Here is a 23,603-nt window from a genome sequence, read left to right on the forward strand (position 1 = left end):
TCTAAAACTTATTTTGAGTCATCTTTACTCCAAATGTCATAAAAAATTACCTTTAGGTGTGATGTGTTCCTGTAAAGTGTCAGGTGACAGCAGAAAATAACGAATTCAACACAAACACATAATTCATAGAAAAATACCCAGACAAGGTTTGAATTGCATTCAATACAAAATAGTTGTGGTTTATTCTTTTGGGAACAAAAAATGGCAACAACTAAGTGTCACTTCTCATAACCGGCGATATCTACAGGAAAGAAACGATGGTTCCTTCTATCAATTACCATTTTCCACCAGGTTCAAATGATAACTTCAAATGTATTTCATGTGTTTGCCTCGGTGTGCATTTTTTCACATTCTGTCTATTCTGAACATTAAAACGTGTTCATTTCGATTTAATTTCCCCTCAGTCTTCATGCCTGCAAAGAAAACATCTGTCCTCTTTTGTTTTCAATTTCACGGTTGAAAATGCTTTAGTTTACACAGCTTCAAAAACACTGGTGTCTGTACAAATTCCTATGAAAAAAATAGAAATGACAGTTCTGAGGAAAAAAACAAATAAGAAATCCGTCATAAAAGAACATTAACATGCCTGATTGAATCTTAATGTCATTTTGAAACATTTTTTTCCTCCTCCGCTTGTCGTCTCCTGGTTGGTTTGTCCGTCGACACCTTGGATTTTATTTTCTCTCAAGGGCTACAAAGACAGATCCACACGCAAAACACAATTTCCCCCAGAATGACATCCAGTTGTGACTGTTATTTTCTGTATCCTCTGTTCTGTTTCTGTCCCCGGCGATTTTAAAAATGAAAACGGACGCAGATGAAGCAGAGTTCTACATGGGAGTACATGTGTTGTTTTTGTCACTTGCTGATAAATCTTCTTAAAGGGAACTTGTTCTGGTCCAGCTGGGTCCATGAAGCTTGCTTCAGTATGTGCTTGCCTACAGTATTTCTACTTACTGCTGGTAAGGGTTGCCGACGGGTGACCTGTGACTTTAGTGCAATGTTTTCCCAACTTTCTTTGGGAGAATTATTTAATGATTTTGTCCCATATCTGCTATTTTTAGACTAGCCCTTGGTTGTCTTACTCGGGGTTGGGGGAGGGGGCTTCTAGTTTGTAACTAAGAGGCCCACTTCTTCTTCTCTAGTCCCTCACAGGCCCATGTGTCCATTAGTTTGGGGGCTTCTCTGACAGCTCTACTCCAAACGCTAAGAACAGAGCAAAAAGAAGCCTTATGATAAAATAGTTAAAGACTTAATTTGTATTTGTCCTTTAAGTCTCCAAATTTCCATACATACAGCTCTTTCTGGGTTGCCGTGTCCAGTTCTTCCTCCCGAACGGATTCCAAAGTAGGAACTAACAGGATGCCGAAGGATTTAACTTCACACACGGAAAAGAGCACGATGTCAGACCTCACTAAGCCAGAGCCGAGGAGAAAAGGGGGAGGGGTGCTGCGGTTACTTTGTAAACGACAAACATCCACTTCACGAGCCCACCTGCCCCTCTCTTCCACCTCCTCCTACACCTCCACCTACACCTCCTCCGCCTTCTTCTTCCCTCCATCTTTAGAAGAGACTAAAATACAGCAGGATTGGATGGGGCAGAAGGGGGAGATTCGGGGGAGGCTTTAGGTAGTGTAGTAGGTAACAGCAAGGGGAAAAGTTGTCCCTGTGTGTTTGAGGGGGGATCTGTGTCTTATTTTGTTTGTGTGAGCATGTGTGTGCGATGCATGAGTGAAGACGCCTTGCTGCGAGGCTGTTAGGATTGTTTGAGGCGCTTGCGCGGGGGTCCGAGGAAAGGGCACTGGGCTGAAGCCAGGGAGCGGTAAGCTTCGGCCACCAGGTGAGGATGAGACGCCACCATGGACTTCCAACCGGCTGTCTCCATCACCTCTGCTGCATGGCTGGAGGACGTGAGAGGGACAGAGACACAGAAAACACGTTAGTTTAAGGAAAATGTATTTCTATTAATACGTAGGGGGTTGCATTTAACAATTCGCTCAGTCTCTGTGGCCAGTAGCCTCCAGAGTGTCGTTTCATACAGTATGCCAGTGTTGCAGAACCAAAAGAGGCGTGACGAAATCATAATGTTGAGATCAGTGTTTTGGGGTTTTTTTGCAGCGTTTCCCCAGGTTTCCAACTGTTAATCTAAACATGTATCCATGACGTTTATAATCACATGGACACTCTTATAATGTGTTGGGATTGAGATCCTGACCCACCATGCATCTTGGAAAGTGACAAAGAGAAGTTTTTTTGCTCTGAATTACATCATATAATCGCGATCAGTAAAAAGCAGACCCTGACTGGCTCTCAATCACCTGTAATAAATAAAAAATAATAAATCAATTATATAAATTAAACACAGGATCTATAATTGCAAATGATGACTTGTGCGTAGTTTGACAGCAGGAAACAATCAGAAGAACGGTGTGCGAGCTGAACACCGGCATGGACACATGTTCAGTTATAATCACACGTTCATCTGAGTCAAAGGAAGAGGTGACAGCAGAACTTGTTAAGAGTTAGGTTGCCCTGATCCCGCAGACAGCTTTGTCATGCATGTGACAGACCACTCAATGAGGGGATATGTGAAATTAAATGATTAACTGTGATACAAGAGATGGAGCGAGAGGGTGAGACTGAGTCCTGGTCCTGTCAGTAATAAGATGCCAAGATAAAGACGATGTGACAACAACAGAGACACAATGTTCTGTGGACTCTTTGAGGATCTGAAAGGTGCTGGAGACCCAATTATGAGTGATGACGAGCGCTCGTCTGGGTTTGAACTCACTAGTTGATGAAGTCAACGGCCTGCGTTTTGAGCTGGTCGGCGCTGTGCAGGTCAGCCAGGATGAGGATCTCAGCAGCGTTTTCCACAGACAGGCTGGTGCAGAGAGCATCCTCGCACATGACCTTCAGTCTCTCCAGAGCATACTGAAAGAGAGAGGAGACACAAGGTCAGCGCATTCTCTGTCTGCATCAGTATTCATGTGGTATTTCAAAATATTATTACAGTGTTCAAAATAACAGTGATGCCAGCCCGGCTTTATTTTCCTGCTGTGAGGAGATGAAGCCCATAGGACCACTAATTGTAAGGCTTACTAGCTAACGGCAGCTAACGTTAGAGTTAGCAGCAGTTAGTAGTTACTTTTAGCAGCAACTAAAGCTCTCTGTCCATCAGGAGAGTTCAGACTTGCTTTTACACAAGTTTACCTCATTATTTGAAGCCTCAGCCGTGTTTAATGTGAACACCTGACATGTTACATTACATATGTGACAGAAAATAAGGATAAACTTAACAGTCCCCTTTAACATCTGCCATAAAATCAATATTATTAAAAGCCAAACAGCCCCAATTAGAAGACTCTAATATATTTTAACTAATAGCCAACCAATCAAGTAACTGTCTAAATGTGTCAAAACATATCAGTGCAGTAGTTGTACTGTTTGTTAAATGTGTTGTTATATTACCTTGTCAGCTGCTGCCAGCAAGTCATCAGCCATCTTGTCCAGGTTGGGAGCCTTGTCTGTGTAGATGAAGCACATCATCTCTTTGAAAACCTCCGGCTCCACGTCATTGATCTCCACACGGTTCTGACAGAAACAGGCGAGGGAAAACGACATCAGGTTAAAGCATTTCACCTCAACAGGAGCTTCAACAACACCATCTTCACCATGTTATTTAATCGGGTTTTTGAATTATGCCATGAGAACAACACTTTGTAATGCTGATATTTAGAGATGAGTGACTGTGAACATACAACAAAACGTCACAATATGCAGAGTTACATATTATGTATCTCTGCATGGTTACAGAAGTCAATTCATGCAGTTTAATCAATATATTATTACTTGTATCTGTAATTGTTATTCTTCTTGGGAAGCTGCACTTTCTTCGGGGTTTTTGAGACAACTATAAGAACGGCAACTGAGACCCTGCTGCATGATTAAGCCACACAGTAGGTGTGAGATTGGCAGAGAGACTTGCTGTGCAACGCAACATGACCAACCTTTAGTGTAACAATGTGATGGAGATGAAAGTCAAACTAGTTGATGAACGCGTCTGGTTTAAAACTTTAAAATCACAATCAGCAGAGAAGTGTGTGCACTTAAAGTAACCTTGCAACAACATTTTAATTAATATTTAATTTTATGTTTTTTATATTTTCATATTATATTTATATTTACTGTTAATTTCCCCTTTATAACTTGCGATGCTTTTTAGTTTTCTCTTCAAAAAAACAAGGCAATAAACCTGATTGTGATGAAAACCAGTTCAGCCAAGTCTCAATTTAGTGAGATTTTGGAAATTGAAAAAGAAAAAAAAAAAAAGAACAGGATTCACTGTCTCTAAACTGTGTTTCCTAAAGTTCAACACATTAAGAGTTTATGTTTTTCATGATATTCCAACACATTATTAACTCTAATTAAAGCCGGACATTTGAAGCATTTTCTTTTCCAGCATTCTGTCTTTTTTCAGACAAGATGTGCTGTTTGAAATCTTAATGACTGAGTGAAATGTTTGCAACATAAAATCTAAAACAGCCTTGGTTTAAAAAAAGAACATCTGCGAAGCTTCTCCTGCAATTTCATTTCTTACGGTCACATGTGCACAAATGGAAAAAAAGCAATTCTCGGCTTCTGCGGCTCTGTCAGTGAAGGATGAATCCTGACCCTCAAGTACGGCAGGACAATTTCATTTCAGGTGCGCTATCATTCAGTTTCACCAAACGGCTGGGTGCTGCGGCCATTTGACAGCACCCAATCCTTCACTCACTTTAACCCCTCAACACAGCAGGGAAAACTGAGCAGTTGAACCACTGAGGAACAAATGAATTTATTTCTAAGAATACAAAAGCTTTGGGACCTTGAGCTCACCTTTTTGCTCTCCTCCATCTCGTGCTCAAACATGGCGCTGAATACGGGGGAACGTGCTGAAAGCAGTGATATGGAAAGATATTAGGACGACAGCAGAAATGTTAATATTTGCAACAGTCAGGGTTAAATGAATGAACACAGTTAAACATTTCAAACTGCAGGAACAAAAAGAGAAAAGGAGACAGAACATGGGGTTTGTCAAACTCATGTCTGTACCTGCCAGGATGGCTTTGTGGGCCTGAAACTCCTGGCCGGCCACACACAGGGAACAGTCTGTGAAGCGAGAGTTCTCCCAAAGACCTCCCAGCTCATCTGCTAGTCGGCAGTCTGGCACCTTCACCATGTTCATGGTGTTCTGCCCAGATATGTTGACTGAGTCCTGCACCACACTCACCTGAGGGAGTGAAATGTAATTAAATTTGATACTAAAATGAAAAAAAAAAAGCTCTCCAATGACAAAAGTTATAAACCAAGAAGAGGAGGCAGTGTACCTCACAGAAGAGCGTGAGCTTGTCGTCAGGTAGAAGACCATTTGCCTCATCTAGGAGGAAGTCTCTCCGGATGAACTTTTTAAAGCCCCAGTCCTTCCCCTGGACGAAACGATATGCCCTCTGGCTTTCTGCATGCAGCGAGGACACACACAAGTCACAGGCAGGTCAAAATGAATACGTGGTTTTAAAATCTAACACCGAGGATGTGACTTCTGTTGCAGTGAGAAGTTTGTGCTACACAGCTGACTCACCCATGGCTTTGGTCTCCTCTCCCTTGGCGTTGAGGATGGAGAACTTGAACTTGGCGCGCACCTCGGCCTTCGGACAGCTGACCAGCAGCAGGTAGAGAGACAGGTAGTCTTTGCTCTCCTCATCCAGGCCTTTAGGATTCACTCGCAAACACCTGATGGTGAAGGAGGGAGGGTGCGACAGGTAAAATCTCAAGGGGATGAAGGTAATAATGTATTTACATATTATTACTACTGTAAATCACTCCTGACTATTGTGATATGCCACAAAGTGCACACCTGGAGCTGGAGTTACAGTGCAAATTACAAGCTGCATCAGAGCCACATTAGCAAGTAGTAATTTATTTTAATGGCAATGTCTTTTTTTTAATGATTCTGATGATCAGAAAAATGTTGATAATTGGTCAAACATCAGTATACAGTATATACATATATTTAAAAATGTGTAATTTAGTTTTTCTTGTATTTTTAATACTTAACGTCATTTATTGCCAGAAAGTTACTTTTATTATTAAGTAAATTTAATATTTGATGTCTTCGTATGGGCGACTCACATGTACCAAATTAATATTTTAACACAATTTGTTTACTTTTACTCAAGTATGACTTTGGGTACTTTCTACAACACTGCTGAAGTGTTTCTCCATGTCAGTGACATACGGAGACTTTTCTCTCTTGAAATTAACTTTTGAGAATCAGAATGTTCTGCTGTAAAATGTTGCTTTGTAAGGCACATCGGATTTGTTTGCTTGCTTGATAAAGAGGAAAAAAATTCATGTTGATTAAAAAGACCTTTACAGGACAGGATGCCAGTCACAGCATTCATGTTTCTAATTCTAATCATAGACTATGAATACTGGTTATTCAGATATGATGAAGCAGAGCAGCTGGGTTTCCCACCCACCATTTCAGTTTGTCATTGGCCCCAGAAGAGAAGGTGGAGCTCTTGATGACCTCGCCCATCTCCTCACGACAGAAGCTGAAGTTGTTGATGGTCCACATGTACGAGAACTTCACCACTTTGATCTGGCAAAGGAAAATAAAGACAATCAGTACAAAGATAACAGTGTTCCGAGTCCATCAACAGTTCACCTGTCTGAGCGGTCACTTTACCTGTGTGTAACACCAGCTCTCGGCCACAGGCCCGCTGGACATTTCCGCAGGGGGAGGGGGACTCGGGACTCTTGACATTGCCAGCGTGACAGAAGGTGTTGGGGGGCAAGAGGGTGAGGAGGAGGAATCTGTCACTTTCCACTCGTCAGTGTTCAGTCCCGACGTCCATCTGCATCAGTACACGCCAGATGGAAGCAGTTTGCCCCCTAGAAACAAACAATGTGAGTGTGATTAACTGATCCCACCAGAATTTATATCCCATCTCTGTGAAGTTTCGTGAAAATCCTCAAACAAGTTCTTCTAACAGAGAGGCAGGCGACCGCAGAGAAGCCCATTTTAAAACTGAAGCACAGCTCATTGTGATGCAATGCACAGGCACTGTATCTTTCATTAATCCAGTTAAGATTCAATATCATTTAATTCATGCGGCTGCACTGCCGGCTATTGAGGTTTGTGGTGTCGGGGCTAGATGAATTGTCCCTGACCCATTAGGGGACAGCAGGAGATCGATGGCCCACGCCTGTTCTGAGATCAATAGCCGCTGCAATTGCAATTAAGTCTCAAAAATGAACTGTAAATAAACAAGCTGTCTCTCAGGACTGTGAGGGGGGGCTGGAGCCACTGGCCAAATCCAAGGCTCCCAAATTACCTTCAAGTCACACAGTGCAGATTTGTGATGCACACGTCCTTCCACACGCACGCACGCACACACACACTCTTAACTTCACAGGCATGATCATACGCTGCCCAGAGTCCATTCAACCCTGCTTACTGGCTCTGTTGAAGAGCTTAAACTGGTCAACAGGGACGATTTAAAAGTACAGTATGCAATTTATGTCACTGCTATCTATCAATCAAAACAAAACAAACAAAGACCTAAGTAACATAGGATAATGGGAGTTGTTATCTTAATTTTTTAACAACCACCACTGCTGATCAAAATCTGTGGCTTGGGCAGAAATGTTCACGGACGAGGTAATGTTTTAAAGTTTTATGTTACGTTACGTAACATACTTATGTTTAGTCTCGTTCGCCAACTTCCTTCCTCGGTCTCTGACGAATCATCTGGCTTTTACTTACAGTGAACAGAAATACAGATTTCTCTGTGTTTGAACATTGATGGAAACATTTAGGATAATGTATGTACACAACTCAACAAAATACATCACAAAGGTCTGGTCATTTTTAAACATGAAATGAAACAGGAAAATATTATGTCTTTAAAGCAACATTATGAAACTATAATACCTTAAAATTACAGCTTCAAAATCATTTTGATTGTATAGTGACTTGTTATCAGGAAAATGGTACCTCTTTCAGTCTCACTCTGTACCTTGAATGTTGGTCCCTGCACTATGTGGCTTGGGTTGAGTAGGTACGATCTCTTGTTAGACGTGTACAATGGGCCTTCAGCTAAATATAAGAAGACACTAGCTTGGTATTCTCTTTAAGGACATTATGGCAGAGACAAAGAGACTGACGAGGACGAAAGAGAAGTTTAAAAGTGAATTGCACTCTGATACTGTAAGGGCCAATTCTTGCATAGTGTTGCTTTAAAACCACAAAGTATTTTGCCCGCTCTATAAAATTCTGGCTTTTGTCTCCTTTAGATACAGAGCTATTTTAGATGAACATTATAGGAGATGCCATTAAAGTTAACTATCAAAACCTGTAAAACAAAACCTTGGACCAGCTCTTTACCTACAGCACTATAGTTGTTTTGAAAGGCTACAACCAACTTTACTGAGCTACAAGGGTTGACAATGAAACAACACAAAAACCACAAACGACTTGGACTTTCAACATTTCCAAACAGATCTTTGAAAGGAAAGTTTGTGTGGGCATATCTATTTGGGTTGTCGGCCTTTGGTATAAATAAAAAGGAACATTTTTCCGGTTTACATTTCACAGATGGGTTGGTGGGACTGTCAGGGTTTAGACTTCTGAGTCCTCAGAATTTACAGATAAGGATCAGACTGGTGACATATTTTATGAATATATTACTGTATCGCTGTTTTTGTCACCAAATCCCACGAAAAGACCAACACGCAGACATAGCCTACTCCTCCGTGCCACACACCTCTATTGTTGTCCGAAAACACAACAGCGAGCCAAACTGTAGCACTGGGTGATAGCAAACATCGTCCTGCTGCCATCAATATTCACACAGCATCACACAGTGCATTAATCCACCACGGAAAATAATCTTCAATAAATACACTCTTTATGTGAGTTAAGTTTAAAAACTTTATTTAGCTCCTTTTAAAAAAAATCTAAATCTATATTAGTGACAGTTGCAGTGGGAACCAGTGTACTCACTATACACCGTATGTATTCTGTCACTTTTGCTCTTCACAAAGTTTACCTGCATGCAACCAAAGCTTGCTCCAACATGACGGGCGAGTACCTCTCAGACCACAGCAGAATACAAACAGATTTTTCCCCTTACAGATTCTGCATTCATATGCAGATATGTTGAAGATTACACCCACAATGCCCTCCACTGTAAAATGCCCCTTACTTGAGACGAGCTGACAGGGTTTCAAGGACAAAACTAGAGGTTTGCCTCAGACTAGAAAACAGCCAGTGTCGATGCTTAATTACTGTATGTGATACGGGTGTGGAGGTGTATTGTCATCATTTCTACCTTACTATACCCGGCACTGGACAACATCTTGACACAATGCCAGATGCATAAGCCTTTTTCATCTTGGTGCAAGGTCAGTGCAAAGCACTGTTTTTCCATTCCCATATAACACGAGTCAGTTTCTCTCTGGACCCTCATGCTGTTAATCTGAGGCCAATTTCTCTCCACTGTTCAATATCTTCTTTTCCATTTCACCAGTCTTTTCTGTTTCACCATTCTTCAAAGCTTTCATCCGTCTCCACCTGTCTTTCTCACACCCCTGAGATTTTAAAGTCTTCATCCATAAATTCAATTTGGGTCAAAATGCAGTGGAACAAATTGTGATGGCTGGGAGCTGAGCTCTCTGCTCCTGATGATTAAACCTAATGAAGATGATACATTGACAGTGATGCTGCTTAGAGCCCGTGAGGCACACTTTCCAACAGATCTTAGTAGCGTAATGATGAGAACTAATGTTTTCTTAACACCCTTTAGGCCCCTTTGAATTGGATGAATAATTTTTAATGCTAAAGCAAACTTCAAGCCTCCACAAATCCTTGAGATCGTCAGTTTCCGAGGCATGACCACTTTCTGCTAACAATCCGACAGCAATGTGTCTAAATCTACGGATGTGAAAATAACCATTGTGACAGTACAAAATAAGGATAATAAGGAATACTAGGCTAATATGACCCCCAATGACCCCCAATGGACTCACGGTCAGAGGCTTGGTTCAGACCAGTTATTAAAAAATCCAATGAATGAACAACCAACCAATCTTCTTGATTCTTCAACAGTGGCAACAACGATGGAGTGAGACGAAGATAAAGGGGGGGGACAAGGGAAGAAAATGAAAAGTAAAGTGATAGAGAAGCCAAATGGAAAAACAGGTGGCGAATGAAAGATGGGCCACCGTCTGTGGAACCATTCAAAGAGATAAATTGCTCCAAAAAGTGGTTAGATGGAGACAAAAGAAAATCAAACGGAGGTATGAGAGAGAAATCAAATTCAGATTCTCAGACAGGTGGACTCTGATCGAGACGCACACTGCATTCACCTTTTTTAACCGTCTGTGCTTTCAGGTTTCATTACACATGGACTGAGTTGTGAGCAGATTTAAGGACAGGTGATCCATTAAAAGGTGAAATAGCTGAACACAAATCAGCCTCAGACCGTAAAGATATAATCCTTAAGATTTTCAAAAAAATCTAAACCGATTTTTATTCATTAGAACTGCACAATTTATCAAAATATCTTAAATCACAATATGGTCAAGTGTAATATCCAAAATCTGTACAAATCATATTCTCCAGATGTAAGTGAACATGCTATTTTTGATAATGAAATGCAAAAAATATCTTTCTTTCTAAATCTGTCTCATATCGCATGAGGATTTTTTTTGTATATCGTTCAGCCGTACTTTTCATAGGCAGCATTTTTTCTGTATTAGCCAGTCAGTGCATTTACATTTTTACATTTACATCTTTTGCGCCAACAGTCAATTCTGGGTCGACAACCAGCGCTTGTTTTACATTGTAAAGATATCTGACATCAGCAAACTTGTTTATATCTGTTGTCATTTTCAGTCGAACCTGTAATGTTTAAACACGGTGGTCTGACTAACTGCTAGTTTTGGGGAAAACTTAATTTTCTTTAGTCTTTGGCCCAACAGGTGTATGAAGTCTCCAATGTAAATGTAGTGAAAGTTATTTATGAGCTATGAAAGCATCAAACATGCATTTTAGGTGAATATGATTGGTAAGATACACTTTGAAAGAACATCATGAAAATAACAGTTTTCTGAGCATGGTGTATTCTCAGCAAAGTTATGCATGCATGTAATCCAGCGCTAATTTATTACATTGCTGACAGCCTCACTGTTTACTGTCACACGGTGGCAGAGCTGTAAGTGACAGCTAATGTATTTCCTTCTGCTGCTGCTTCACATTAAAGGAGTTCAACATGAAAAAACATTACTGTGATGAAGCCACAGGAAACTCAGTATATTTTAAACACATCAGAAATGTGTCATTTTCTGCATTTTATGTCAGCGGGTCAGTTTTATTTTTTTTAACAGTGTACTGGAGCAAGACAGATCAGCTACAGGTAGCTGTTAGATGAAGAGTTACAGCAGCAGGCTGCACACCTCCAACTCCTAAGGTAACTGCTCTGTCCCAGTGGTGTGTGAAAAACTACTCACACCACACGCAGCATCAGATGATCAGATCAGATCACAGTTACAATTATCACTGACTGTAAACAGATACACAGGCTGCTCTTCTGTTTTATTTGTGACAAAGTAGCTGCTCCATGAGTGTTTACTGTAGTATTAAACTGTATTTTCTGTTGACATGGTAGCCACAGATGTTGCTGAATCAACCAGGAGAGAAATCTTGCGTCTTTTTACTTTTTTCTCCTGCATTAAGTAAAAACTTAGACAGACCAAACTGTTTATATCGATCGAAGAGCCTCAAGTTTCCGAAAACAAAACACAGACTAACACCAGCACAGGTCAAACGCAGGGAGATCAATCCTTACAGCTGTCAGCTGAACTTTCACCTGCATCCAATAATCTAAGCAAATATAATTACCTGACATGGTTTTGGAAAGGCTGCAAAAACACTGAACAAAAATCAAGAAGTAAGTTAAGGTTCTGACTATTCCACATGAATCCTGTGAAGACAAAGCTGACTGAATTTCACAGCACATCATCATCATCGTCATTTCAACAATGGTGGATTTGTGGCCATAACATAGAATTAGAGTCCAAAGTCCAAAATTACAATGTGTGAATGTATATTTGTGGAAATATGATACATAAGGTGGCAGTTATTGCCACAATGCTTGTTTTTCCTCACATTTCACTCCCCCGACTGAGAAACAGGAGAAATCAATCTCTGCTCTAAATTAAAGACTTGAGGTACGGAGGCATTTCAGACAGCAATATCCATGGGGGGGTGAAAAAAATTGCAACCCTTGTCATAGCGTCAGTGAACACAATGTCTTTTTCCAAAGCTTTGGTCTTTGAGGACCGCAGTAAGCCACAGACAAACCTTAAAAGTATAATTGGTACAGGGACCAGGGATCGATTGCACAGCGCGCGTTGGGCCTCTGTGGGAGTGATTTCATATTCTGCCCTTGGTCACGGTGCTCCTCCTTTCCTAAAAACTCAATCTCAGAGAGGTATGAACTATTGATTTTGCTACAGCGATCAGCTTGCCTCGCTCTCATCCCTGACTTTGTGCAGACCCACAATTACAGTGAAGGGGATTTGACGGGGCAAAAAAGCATTAGCACCCAGGCTTCACCTCCTGCCGGTACTTCCTCGCTAAAACCCTACTCACTTCGCCGGGCACGGGAGGTTAAAAGGAGGAGAGACCTCAATGCATATCTAATGTCTCCAGTCACCTGTTTCATACCCCGACGAGCAGCTACACTTGACGTGTTGACCTCTAAGGGCAGACGTTCCTGCGGGCTACAGAGCTCTGCAAGTAGTCCAGTCATTAAAGCTAAAAAAGGGTGTATCTGAGGAGCAGTGGAGTAATGCTGTACATATATATATGTATATATATATATATATATATATATATATTTTAAGTAGGTTAATTTATTGAAATTTTACATTACTCATGAGTCAGGGTCCCACAGCTTCTTAAACATAAAATTCAAGGACTTTCCAGGCCTGATTCTCACAAATTTAAGGGCCCAACATGGCATAGTTTGAGATACTGATCAAGGTTAATTACTGTTACAACACTGCAAACTTCTATGAGAACCAGCAAGTTTTAAAGGAGACATATGATGCTCATTTCCAGGGTCAGAATTGTATTTTGGGTTACTACTAGAATAGCTTTAAATGCTAGAATGCTCAAAAACCTGCTCTGATTGGTCAGCTCACACACGTCTGAAATGCACATGTGCAAATGTGTGACATGGTGACGTAGTTTGATGTCACAAATCACAGAATTAAAGGCAGAACTACTGACGAGCTGTTTCAGGAGCAGTGTTTTCTGTGGGAGAGAGGAGCTGACTTTGGGCTTTTTAACTTTCAAGAACTTTTACATGCACAAAAACCTACACAACACACTGAAGGAAAAGAAAACAAGTGTTAAGGTCTCCTGTAAGGTTCACTTGATGTTGGCTTTCTTGCTTACTTGCCTTAAACCGCATCATTCGACTTTAACCACCCATGCACACACCTGACAAAAACGTTCAGCAATGATGCAACTGCAGGACACACACTTCAAGTCCTATTCTTTCCAAAAATACATAAATTCAAGAACTTTCAATGATCCGTGTCTATTTACAACTTGATTGTTTCCCTTAAATTCATAAACTGGCAAGGAACCCAGGAACCTGTGGGAACCTTGATGAATCCATGCCTATTCATTGTTTTGTAAATAGCCAGCAGTTACAAAGGTAAACAACAATTTGATGGCTTCAAGTCACAGACGGGTTCACTGCAGTATGATTCTTAAAATCACTGATCCACTCTGCGTGACAGACATTGTTGTTGTGTGAGACGTCATGACGGAAGAAAGCCTTTGGTTATTTAAAAAGAGAGCAACTGGATTTTATTTATGTCCACACCACAAAACGCTCCAAATATCAGAAGAAGCCACCAGAAATCAACAAACTGCTATTGTGAACTGTGTTTAACATCCTAATCCTAAAAGTTGTCTGATTTTTTATCAGGTGGTCTATTTATGACAGACGTCTTCTGGCAACTTGTGAATGGTTAAAATCAAATTCTGCCTCAGTACTAAAATTTGAATATGTTGACATGAGTCAGCCCTACAGCAAAGGACACATCAGCCACTGGGTTATGCAAATAATGCTGTTGTGAGAGCTTATAAAATAAACGTCTTATGATTACTGAAAAACATGGACTAGACATTTGATTTCTATTTTTCTAAGCCGCACAATTGAACTACGATAAAGTAAGGTAAAGAAATGTAACCTCACATTCAGTAGGAGAACAAGTATTAAAATACTTTGCCAACTAGGAGTGAAACTGACGTTTGTGACTCGGTTTCATGACACAAAATTTTATCACATGCATTCCTGAGTTAAAAACTGATTTGAGACTTCAGTGGTGGTTCATCATTTTACAAATTGCATTTCTTTTTTACACCGTTTGAAAGATGGAGAGTGCAACCGCAGCGGATTTGACTTTAGGTCATCACACTAAAGGTGCGCTCAGCTAAACTCAGTTATGTACACTCAGTATATCTGCAAGGCAAAGAGATTCAGACTCAGGAAAAACTTAAAGGCAGCACTTTGACCTTTAATAGTAGGCAGAAATGTATAAAATACTACTATAGATGGAGAGAACTGCAAGAAAGCCTCACAAATTACACTTGTGTTCATCATAATGAAGACACATGGCTGCCAGTATATCCTCAAATGATGCATTTGAGCTACATTTAAGACAGTTGTCAGGGTCTTGACCAGAAGAATACTTGTTTCCCAGTCATATCTGATCTTGATTGTCTTGATGCACAGGCAGGACTAATACTTCCAATCCAATGTTATCATCACACTACAAACTATGGTCGAAACATTTTGTATACAGCTGCGCCGACCCTTCTCTAAAAACAGTCTTGACAAAACAAAACATCTTAATCTTCATAAAGATACCAATGTTCATGTTGCTGTGTTCGAGATGGACAAAACCTCCTGTCAGTATGAAGAAATGACATTATAGGTGAAGTCACTGCTGTGGTGTTGGTCTGTTCCCAGTGAACTTGATGCACAGATATTGAGAAGATAACACTGCCTCAGGGTCACACAACTTCACCTCATCCATTTCTACTCAAACAATTATAAATGACAGCTGGTCAACAAACCAGTTCCTGAGCAGCTGAGTGAACAGACCATAACAACACGAGCACCTCTGAGGACAAACCGACTACAATAAATCATCCTCTTCAGTACATTTAATGGTTTTATTGAAGATGTATGAAGGCCTGAGACAGACTGTATATCTTGGTCCTGACATGTATAACCCACAAACATATATAACATGTTAACCCTAGGTTTAAACGTAGCTGTAATCAACATGTTTATACTAAGTCAACCTGAGCTCACACTAAAGCAGACTATGTAGGCGGTGACAGTAGCAGGTAGATAACCTGCTAACAATACAGATTATCGACAATGCTATGTTACCTTAAACTGACTCTTTATTTTAGCTACACGTAAAGACCAGTGTGCTTGTGAATAAACTAAAGTCCCATACAGCTACGACAAGGTCCTCTACCGTTAAAAGTACTTAACACTGCCAATGATCCAGAAGATCTGACGTTAGCACGCGAGCTAACTCGATCAAGCTAGTGGGCTAGTTAGCCCGGATAATGTAGCAGCTAACCTAAGCCAAACAAAAAGGTCGGGGATATTACCGCAAAAACTGCGGCTGCTAATACGACACAACGGCCTCAATCGTGTAATTTAAAGTCTTTAGTCCTTCTTTCACAGCTCTCTGGTGTATTTATCGACGGACTTACCTTTGTGTTAGGTTGAATTATAAAGCTAGTTGTCCGGGATCTTCTGTTGTTGTTTGCTAGCAGGCTAGCTGTCTGTACAATTGGCAGACCCGAACAGGCTCACAAAGAGCGCCCCCTGCTGTCTGGGAGTAATCCCACACTCCATGAGTTAAATGAAAAATATCCTATTAGGAGACTTCATTTTCTTTCCATCTGATTTATCTTTCTTTTCAGCTTGTAAGAGGTGGAATAAATCACCTAGTTATAGCTTTGTTATGTCTATAGTTCATTCACATGGATGCTGGGGCCAGTGTTTAATTCAACCACCACAGAAATCTGTTTTATCTTAATTTAATCAGCTGACTGTTTGAGCTATTGCCTCATGCCAAGGTTATTAACACAGCCGGCCAAGATTAACGGATATCAACTGTTAAAGGTTGAGTTTAATTAAACTGTAGATGGCATAAATCTCTGGATTCATCTGCTCACACTGAAGGTGTCTTTCATACATATTTAACCTCTAATTCCCCAAAGTTTTCTTGCAATTAAGTGTGAAAAACAAACTGAATGGAGACTTTTCATTAATACATCTACAGTACTGTGCTTTTGTCAGCAAAATAAGTTGTTTTCACTCGTTCCACTGATTGTGATAAGGTTTAGTTATAAAGAATTCGAAGCAATGAACAGTATGACCTTTATAGAGAGATTTACGAGGAAAGTCCTGCAAAGTGTTACTTTCTTTTTCTTTTCTAATAAAGTCATAAAATACATGATTAGGTCATCTTTCACCCAAACTCTGACCAGTCTTTAAATGCACAATTTAAATGTTTCCATAACATTTCTTTCATACAACTGTCAAGTAAAGCCTGATGGACTGCAAGTCTAATCTGTCAAAGGAAATCTGCATTATCACCAGTGTTCATACAGGTGAGAACGGGCCACTCAGCAGGGATATGACTACAGTTAAAGGACGCTAATCCAGCACAGAAATATGAAAGAGAAATTTATTTCACGGTTTATTAGTTTGACAAGTCTGTACATCATTTTCTGTTTCAGAAAAGAAAGTGTATGCATAAAAAGACAGTGAAAGTTGAGACATACTGATGTCATCTTACGTGATAAAGACAAAGTACTGTTGTCAAACAGCCAGTTACATCTCTATACTCACACTCGACCCCACACAGCATATTAATACAGATAAGAAATACAAAGATGAGGGCTATACAGACGTCACAAACAAAACTGAAGTCTTAGTCAAGAATACACAAATATTTACACATTTACAGATATCCTTATATTCTGGTAATCAACATTACATTGAGACATCAGTTGTTCAAGACAAGAAACCAGATTAAACAAAAAATAAATAATTAAATCATCTCCGCTTTTTAGGAATAACAACATTTCCACTGGTTGCAATGGGGATCAGAAGCTTGCGCTGGTCCATACGAAGATGTTTTTCAATAAGCACTTCCACCGGCACCTTGTCATTGATGTAACCCTGCCTGCAGAGTGCATAAAACACACCGGGTAAGTTTAATGTAAGTAATTAAGTGTCAAGCATTTTTATTTATAATGCAGGCAAGATCTATGCTCTCATTGATCAACGTTGCATATTTCAATTACTCTCTCCTGAGCTTTTCTTCAGACTGAACATGGAGCACAAGGCTGCCATCTAGAGGTCGATAATGTGAAGTTAGCCTGTTGTTTTCTTCTGTCTTCACACTATTTGTCTGTAATTCTTGCTCTTTTTCATTGTGAATTGATGCGAGTGGAACTAAATGTATTTGCTGCATTTGAGTTTTTTAAAAGGCTTTTTATTTTTGTTTTGTTAAAGCTGCTCTGATTAATATTTTCTATTAACAATTGGTCACCTGAATCTGTGAAATATTAAAGGGTTTGTTTTGCTTGAGACAACATGGAGCTATCACTGTATCTGTAGTTTCCTTCAGCTTTACGGAGCTTTATAGCGTCTTTTAGCTCAGTGTTTAGGTTTTAGGGCTCCACAACTTTTCAAATACCTCTAAAACTCACTGTGCAATACTTGTCAACCACCAAGCAGCAGACAGACACAGTTAGCAACTAGCTGGTTAACATAGTGGGAAATTTAAAAGCTAAAGAACATACAGTTTACTAATATTCATGCTATTCATTGATCCAAGGCATGGCAACCAATCAGTGTGGCCATAAAACAAATCTTTCTCCAACTGTCTTTTCTAAATAAAGTTTAAAAGAACTTTTTATGGGATGTGTTTCTTGTCATGTTAAAAACTTTTGATCGCAGAAAGTCATTATTGCCGTCTGAGAACAGCATGCAAACTCACTCGAGCACACAAGCCTCCTACCTTTTCAACAGAAGTTCAGCATCTTCAACCTCTATGGTTTTTCTCTTTGCATGAAGAGCGTACGTCTCCAAGTCCTCTGCCATCCGCTCGAAGAATTTATCCATCCTGTCAGTATATAACAATGAGGTCAGTGTGTACAGTACAGAGAGTGAAAGCTTTTACAGTGCAAAACAAAATTAGCGGTCAATTTAGTAACTCACGTTTCCTGTAGAACAGGGTACACGTCTGCAGAGACCTTCGTTTTGGCAAAGTGCTTGAACACATTCATAAGGTAGCTCTTAGGGAGGCCTCCTTTCTTTTTAGCGGCCGCTGTCCTCTTTCTCACCTGCTTTTTTGGTTTAGGTGCAGGCAAACCTTCACCTGTGCTACTGCTGGCAAAACACACAAGAAGAACTTGTCAGTAACATTGAAGATCAAGATCTGCATAATCAATCAAACCTTCTGTTGCCTTCCAGACAGTTAAAAGTTAGAAATTTCCTTTTTAAAACTGTATTTGACATTGGACATAAAGTATTGATTAAAAATTGAAGGGATGTTTGAGATGCAACTTGCCTTGCTTGAACATCCTTCAGAACAGAAGGTGAGGCGAGAGGATCAGGCTGAAAAAACTTCCTTTTCTCTCTGACAAATGCTGGAGTCTTGCTGGGGACCTCTGAAGGTTTTATAAAAGAAAACAGTGTGTTTTATTTTTACCAAACTTTTTTTTTACATAAAAAAAGACACAAAGAGAGGCTGACCTTCATCCTCCTCACCATCGTCTCCATCCTCCCATTCTTCCTCCTGTTCAGCAGAGTCCTGAGCAGCTTCTTCTTCAGGTGAATCATCATATAAGTGTCCGCTGTGTTCAACAGACAGACGCAAGGAGTTCTCTTTATCAGCGTCGTGCTCGGCCTCTGCACCAGAAGCATCCGTCTGTCCTTGAGAAGAGGACTCAGCCACGTCAGGGATCTCAGTATGATGCTGACCGCTCTCGTGGCTTCCCATTTCCAGGCTGCTGTGTACATCAACAGCACTGTGTGCTTTGGACTTGCCATCAGACCATCCTACATGCACATATCAACACGTGGTTGTTAACAAGTACTTTCACTTTAAAACACTTTGAAATGAGTCAGTGGAACAGATTTAATATCAACCAGACAACTATTCATAAACTACAGGCCTATTTTCTTATCAACTAAAAAACCCATTCATCGAAACAACAGATGTATCAATAATAAATACAATTGTTGGTTACAGCCCTTATGTCCACAGGGAAATGTTTTTTCTGACGTCCTCACCTGCCTCTGTGGCGTCTGACAAATCCCCCTCTGCTTCTCTAACCAGCAGGACTCCGCCCGCAGAGTAATGAGCTCTGCGACTGATGTGTTCAAAGTCAGGGTCCAGCTGTTCTGATGCCTGCTCACCATCTTCCTCCTCCGGCTTCCCATCATGCTCATCTTCGGCTTGAGAGTCAGCCAAACCCCCCTCTGCAGGATCCTCTTGACCACTCTGATATTCTATGTCTCCCTCTTCCTCAACAGCACCTAATTCTTGAGTTTGAGAGTCGACTGCACTCTCTTCTTCGGTTTGAGAGTCCGGTATAACCTCCTCTTCCTCAGACTGAGACCTGGTTGCAACATCCTCTTCAGGCTGGGATTCAACTCCACCTTCTTCTTCTTCATCTTCATCTTCTGTTTGAGAGTCAACCGTACCTTCTCCTTCTTCTTCTATTTGAGATTCTGGTGCAACTTCCTCTTCCTCAGACTGAGACCTGGCTGCAACATCTTCTTCAGGCTGGGAATCAACTCCACCTTCTTCGTCATCTTCCTCAGTTTGAGAGTCGGCTAAACCATCCTCTTCATTCTCCTCTTCGGTTCGAGCTTCCACTCTGTTCTCGTCTCCCTCAGACTCGGCTCCATCATCCCTTTCACTAGTGCCCTCCTCCTCTCTCTCAGGTTGCAACATGGCTGCAGCATCTTCATGTTGACCATGAGCTGCACTCTTTCTTTCCTCCTTTGGAGATTCTGCCGCGCCTGCATCATCCTTGGACAGAGATCGAGAAGAACTTTCTTCAATCTGAAGTTCTTCCACTACCTCTTCAGTTGGGAACAAATACAATGAACCCACTTCCCCCGGCATGTTCTGCTCCGCTTCCATCAGCTCCTCCTCCTCTATCATCTGTCTCTGAAGCTGAGACGCCATCACCGTGGGTTTGTCCTGAGTTGCAACGATGGAAAAGTTGGAATCAGGCTGGGCGTAGAGAGCCGTGTTACAGTGGACGATATCAGTGGTGATGTCGGGTTCGCTGAGTTTGCTGAAACCCATAGTGAAGCCCTCAGAGAAGGCGGTCTCACTGTGACCCTGCTCGACGAAGGTGCTCACCTCTGAGAGACAAGAAGGGAGAGACAAAACCACGAAGGACAAAAAAAGAGACTTAGCGACAACAACTGAGGACAGCAGCTGCAAATGACTCACATACATACTACAGTGTTCTTCTCCTCTCTTAAAAACAAGAGCTTCCTTCAACCTTCTGTGCTGGAATATAACATTTACATTCAAATATACTCCACAACAGGTCAGCCTAATCGGGAGAGGGACAATTTTAAGTTTAAAGTAGTCTGGTCTAGCCTTGAAACTTTAAGTCAATGAATCGATCCCTGGAAGAAATATAATTTAAATGATTAATTTATGGTTTTCTGCAAAAAACAAACAAACCATCTTCTGGTTAATGACATTTTACAGTTTAAATAGTTAAAAAAAAATTACTTGTTACATATCTGATCACACATGGAATGAAAAGGAAACATTTAGTTACAATCATCATAATCACCTCCCATCTGCCTTTTATTCACAGCAGCACCAAATTCTTCCTCCGTGATTTTTCGTCGGTTAGAAACTCTTCTCTGCAGGCGCTTTCGCTCTGTCCGAACATCCACAAAGGGAGTTTTTAAACTCAGGGAAGTGGAACTGCCAAAAAAAAGAAAAGAAACAGATTGGACAAGCCACATAGCTATCTAATCACTTATTAACATTGTAAAAAGTTAGCAAATTGCTTTGGAAAAAACACAAAGAGATCAGACAATTCCTGATGTGTCAACCATTTTTTCTTTTTTTTAATGCAGATTACCTTAAAGAAAGCGATGACTGCTCGTCTACTGCCTCTTCGATCTCCTCTTCAACATCTGTAAGCACAAGCAGCAATGTAAATATATTAATTCACAATACTAACCATCCTTAAGATCCTACAAAATCCAGTTAACGCAGTGAAGCCCATCAGTGGTGGCTTTAACCTTACCTTCTCCACCTTTAAGACGCTTCTCAAAAGCTGTTACATTAAGGCTCCGGCGGGGTCTCTTTCTGCTCAGTCCCTTCACGATACTTGTAGCGTTGCCAATAGTTACATCAGGCAAGTCCAACCCTGACAGCTCAATGCTGAAAGTGAAGCAAATACAAACCTGTAATAAATACACAGCAACATCTAGCCAGATACTCAACAGTCGGTCTAGCAGGAGAGACTGCAAGTCTACATCAATTCAGTTACACACGGTGCTAACCTCGGACGTTTGCTGGTATTGCTGGAGTTGGCTGAAGACGGCTGTGGCTCTTCTGTTTCAGCTCTCTCATGAACCACAGGGGACCTCACAGGCTCTGAATCACATGAAACATGACATGATTAGCAGGACAACAAACAGCTGCAGCATGGTGTGTGAATACAGGCAGGCCCATACACTCACCTGTCAGCAGGATGTTCTTGAGTATGTGCCTCGGTGTGTCCCCATCATCAAACAGCATCGAGGCTGGGCCAGGTGTGTTTATCTTTTTGAGCACGACTGAGGTGGTCCTCCTTTTTGTAGCAGGCAGAGATTTCCTCGTTATACTCTGGAAAGAAGGTGGATGGGTGAGTTTTAAGAGACACAACAACATGTCCATCACCAGCATTGACTCTGTTTGTCTTCCTCACCTCACGTATTTTATGTCTCATGCTGCGCCTCAGCATGTCCTGTGGAGTTTGGGGAACAGCATCTTTGTTACCTCCTCTGCTGCTGCGCCTGGTTGCGCTGGTACTCGGTGCTGTGGAGGCACTAAAGACAAGACAGCACTCAAAACTGGAAATAAAGTCATTGACAAACTGAAGCAACTTGACACCTCTTGTGTCAGGTGTGTGGGCTACTTATAGACTTTTTATAAGAGATAGATAGATAGATAGATAGAAGAGATTTGTTTGTTTAACATAATCAACCAACTTTAAGTCCAAGCCCAAACGAGGATGTGTAACGTTAGCATTACCTTAGCTAGCGTTAACTGACGCTTGAAACACAAATAATTTGAATTAGTTTTGTCCCAGAAAAAGTTCATAAATGTTAATGTGCTGTTGAAGTACCTGCGGGTGATGGGAGTCCTAGGTGGCTCGGTGCTGAGGATATTTTTCAGCAGGACCCGAGCAGACAAGTCCTCAGTAAGATCCATTTAGTAGGCGAGCAGACAGTCAGCTGGTGAGCTGATGTTAGCTAGCTAACAAACGTTTGCGAAGAGTAAACAGTAGCGTTAACCTTGTTAATTCGCGGCCTTTTTTATAATTAGACGATTTTTCCAACGAACACTAACTCCATCAAACGTAGCTTAACTGAGGGTGGTGTCATTTATCACAGGTTGTATCCAGGTAATCATTGTTTTACCCCTATTTAACCGCAGACGTAGTCGCTTTCAACGGATTCATACCACATACAGTCCCGCGTTATTTTTAAGTGAAACCTCGCGAGAAGACGGTTTCTTCTTCTACTGTTTGATTTAAATGGTGGATTGCCACAAATCAGAGCGCTAGCGCCACCAACTGAGAAATCTGGGCAGAACTATTTTTCAATTTACTGTAACAGCACACTCTGCTGGTTAAAAAAGGAATAACAGCTTTAACTTGAGATCGTTAACATGAAAAAGTGGAGAGCAGAATTAAAATAACACAATCACCACATATAAAGAGAGATTACGGGTGAACAAGATGAATGCACCCAAGGTAAATTAAATAGATAGATAGATAGATCAAATATGTCCATGTTAAGTTATATTCTGGGTGAGACAATTTGGTACACTAAATGTTTTTAATGCCATTAAAGAAAGGGACATGTGGTCAGATCTTCCCTGTGTGGCCAATGTTTATTGATATAAAAAGGGGTTTATCAAAAATAGAATGAGTCACGTCTCCTGACCTGCTGCAATGTCTCCAACATGGACTATAATAAATCACAGCAGCTGCAGTTTTCATTCGGTGCTCTCCGGCATGAATGTATTCTCCACAGACTGTACAACCTTGATACGTGACAGGAAATGACTGGATTTCCCCTAAATTAAGAGCTCATTGCTCACAGCAATTTCTTAAAGGGGCTGAAAAATGTTCCTGTGGTTTTCTGAGCTCACCCGGATGTGTATTTACAACTACTGGT

The 23,603-nt window shown here is 40.9% G+C and overlaps 2 protein-coding genes across 4 annotated transcripts; both read right to left on the reverse strand.

Moving 5' to 3' along the window:
• Nucleotides 1–164: 164 nt before the first annotated feature.
• Nucleotides 165–15,947, reverse strand: LOC311251028 (speckle-type POZ protein). The gene is made up of 10 exons (XM_084343293.1): nucleotides 15,863–15,947; nucleotides 6,731–6,936; nucleotides 6,522–6,643; nucleotides 5,621–5,772; nucleotides 5,370–5,497; nucleotides 5,095–5,272; nucleotides 4,879–4,934; nucleotides 3,472–3,594; nucleotides 2,792–2,934; nucleotides 165–1,901 (listed from the first exon to the last, which is right to left on the reverse strand). Exons 2-10 carry the CDS (start codon nucleotides 6,806–6,808, stop codon nucleotides 1,757–1,759), a joined length of 1,125 nt encoding a protein of 374 aa, XP_084199419.1. The 5' UTR covers nucleotides 6,809–6,936; nucleotides 15,863–15,947; the 3' UTR covers nucleotides 165–1,756.
• An 884-nt stretch (nucleotides 15,948–16,831) lies between these two features.
• On the reverse strand, nucleotides 16,832–22,973 carry cenpt (centromere protein T). 3 transcript variants are annotated; one of them, XM_084343292.1, is made up of 13 exons: nucleotides 22,547–22,973; nucleotides 22,127–22,247; nucleotides 21,900–22,044; nucleotides 21,720–21,813; nucleotides 21,461–21,597; nucleotides 21,293–21,347; nucleotides 20,996–21,132; nucleotides 19,464–20,549; nucleotides 18,939–19,229; nucleotides 18,739–18,838; nucleotides 18,387–18,557; nucleotides 18,187–18,291; nucleotides 16,832–17,346 (listed from the first exon to the last, which is right to left on the reverse strand). In XM_084343292.1, exons 1-13 carry the CDS (start codon nucleotides 22,630–22,632, stop codon nucleotides 17,217–17,219), a joined length of 2,658 nt encoding a protein of 885 aa, XP_084199418.1. In that variant the 5' UTR covers nucleotides 22,633–22,973; the 3' UTR covers nucleotides 16,832–17,216. The 3 variants fall into 3 exon arrangements, with proteins under 3 accessions (XP_084199418.1, XP_084199416.1, XP_084199417.1); XM_084343290.1 differs by having other exon boundaries at nucleotides 18,924–19,229; nucleotides 22,547–22,930; XM_084343291.1 differs by having other exon boundaries at nucleotides 18,387–18,554; nucleotides 18,924–19,229; nucleotides 22,547–22,926.
• Nucleotides 22,974–23,603: the final 630 nt, after the last annotated feature.

This window comes from Pagrus pagrus (assembly GCF_965226575.1).
Source record: "Pagrus pagrus genome assembly, chromosome: 21".
Taxonomy (NCBI): Eukaryota; Metazoa; Chordata; class Actinopteri; order Spariformes; family Sparidae; genus Pagrus; species Pagrus pagrus.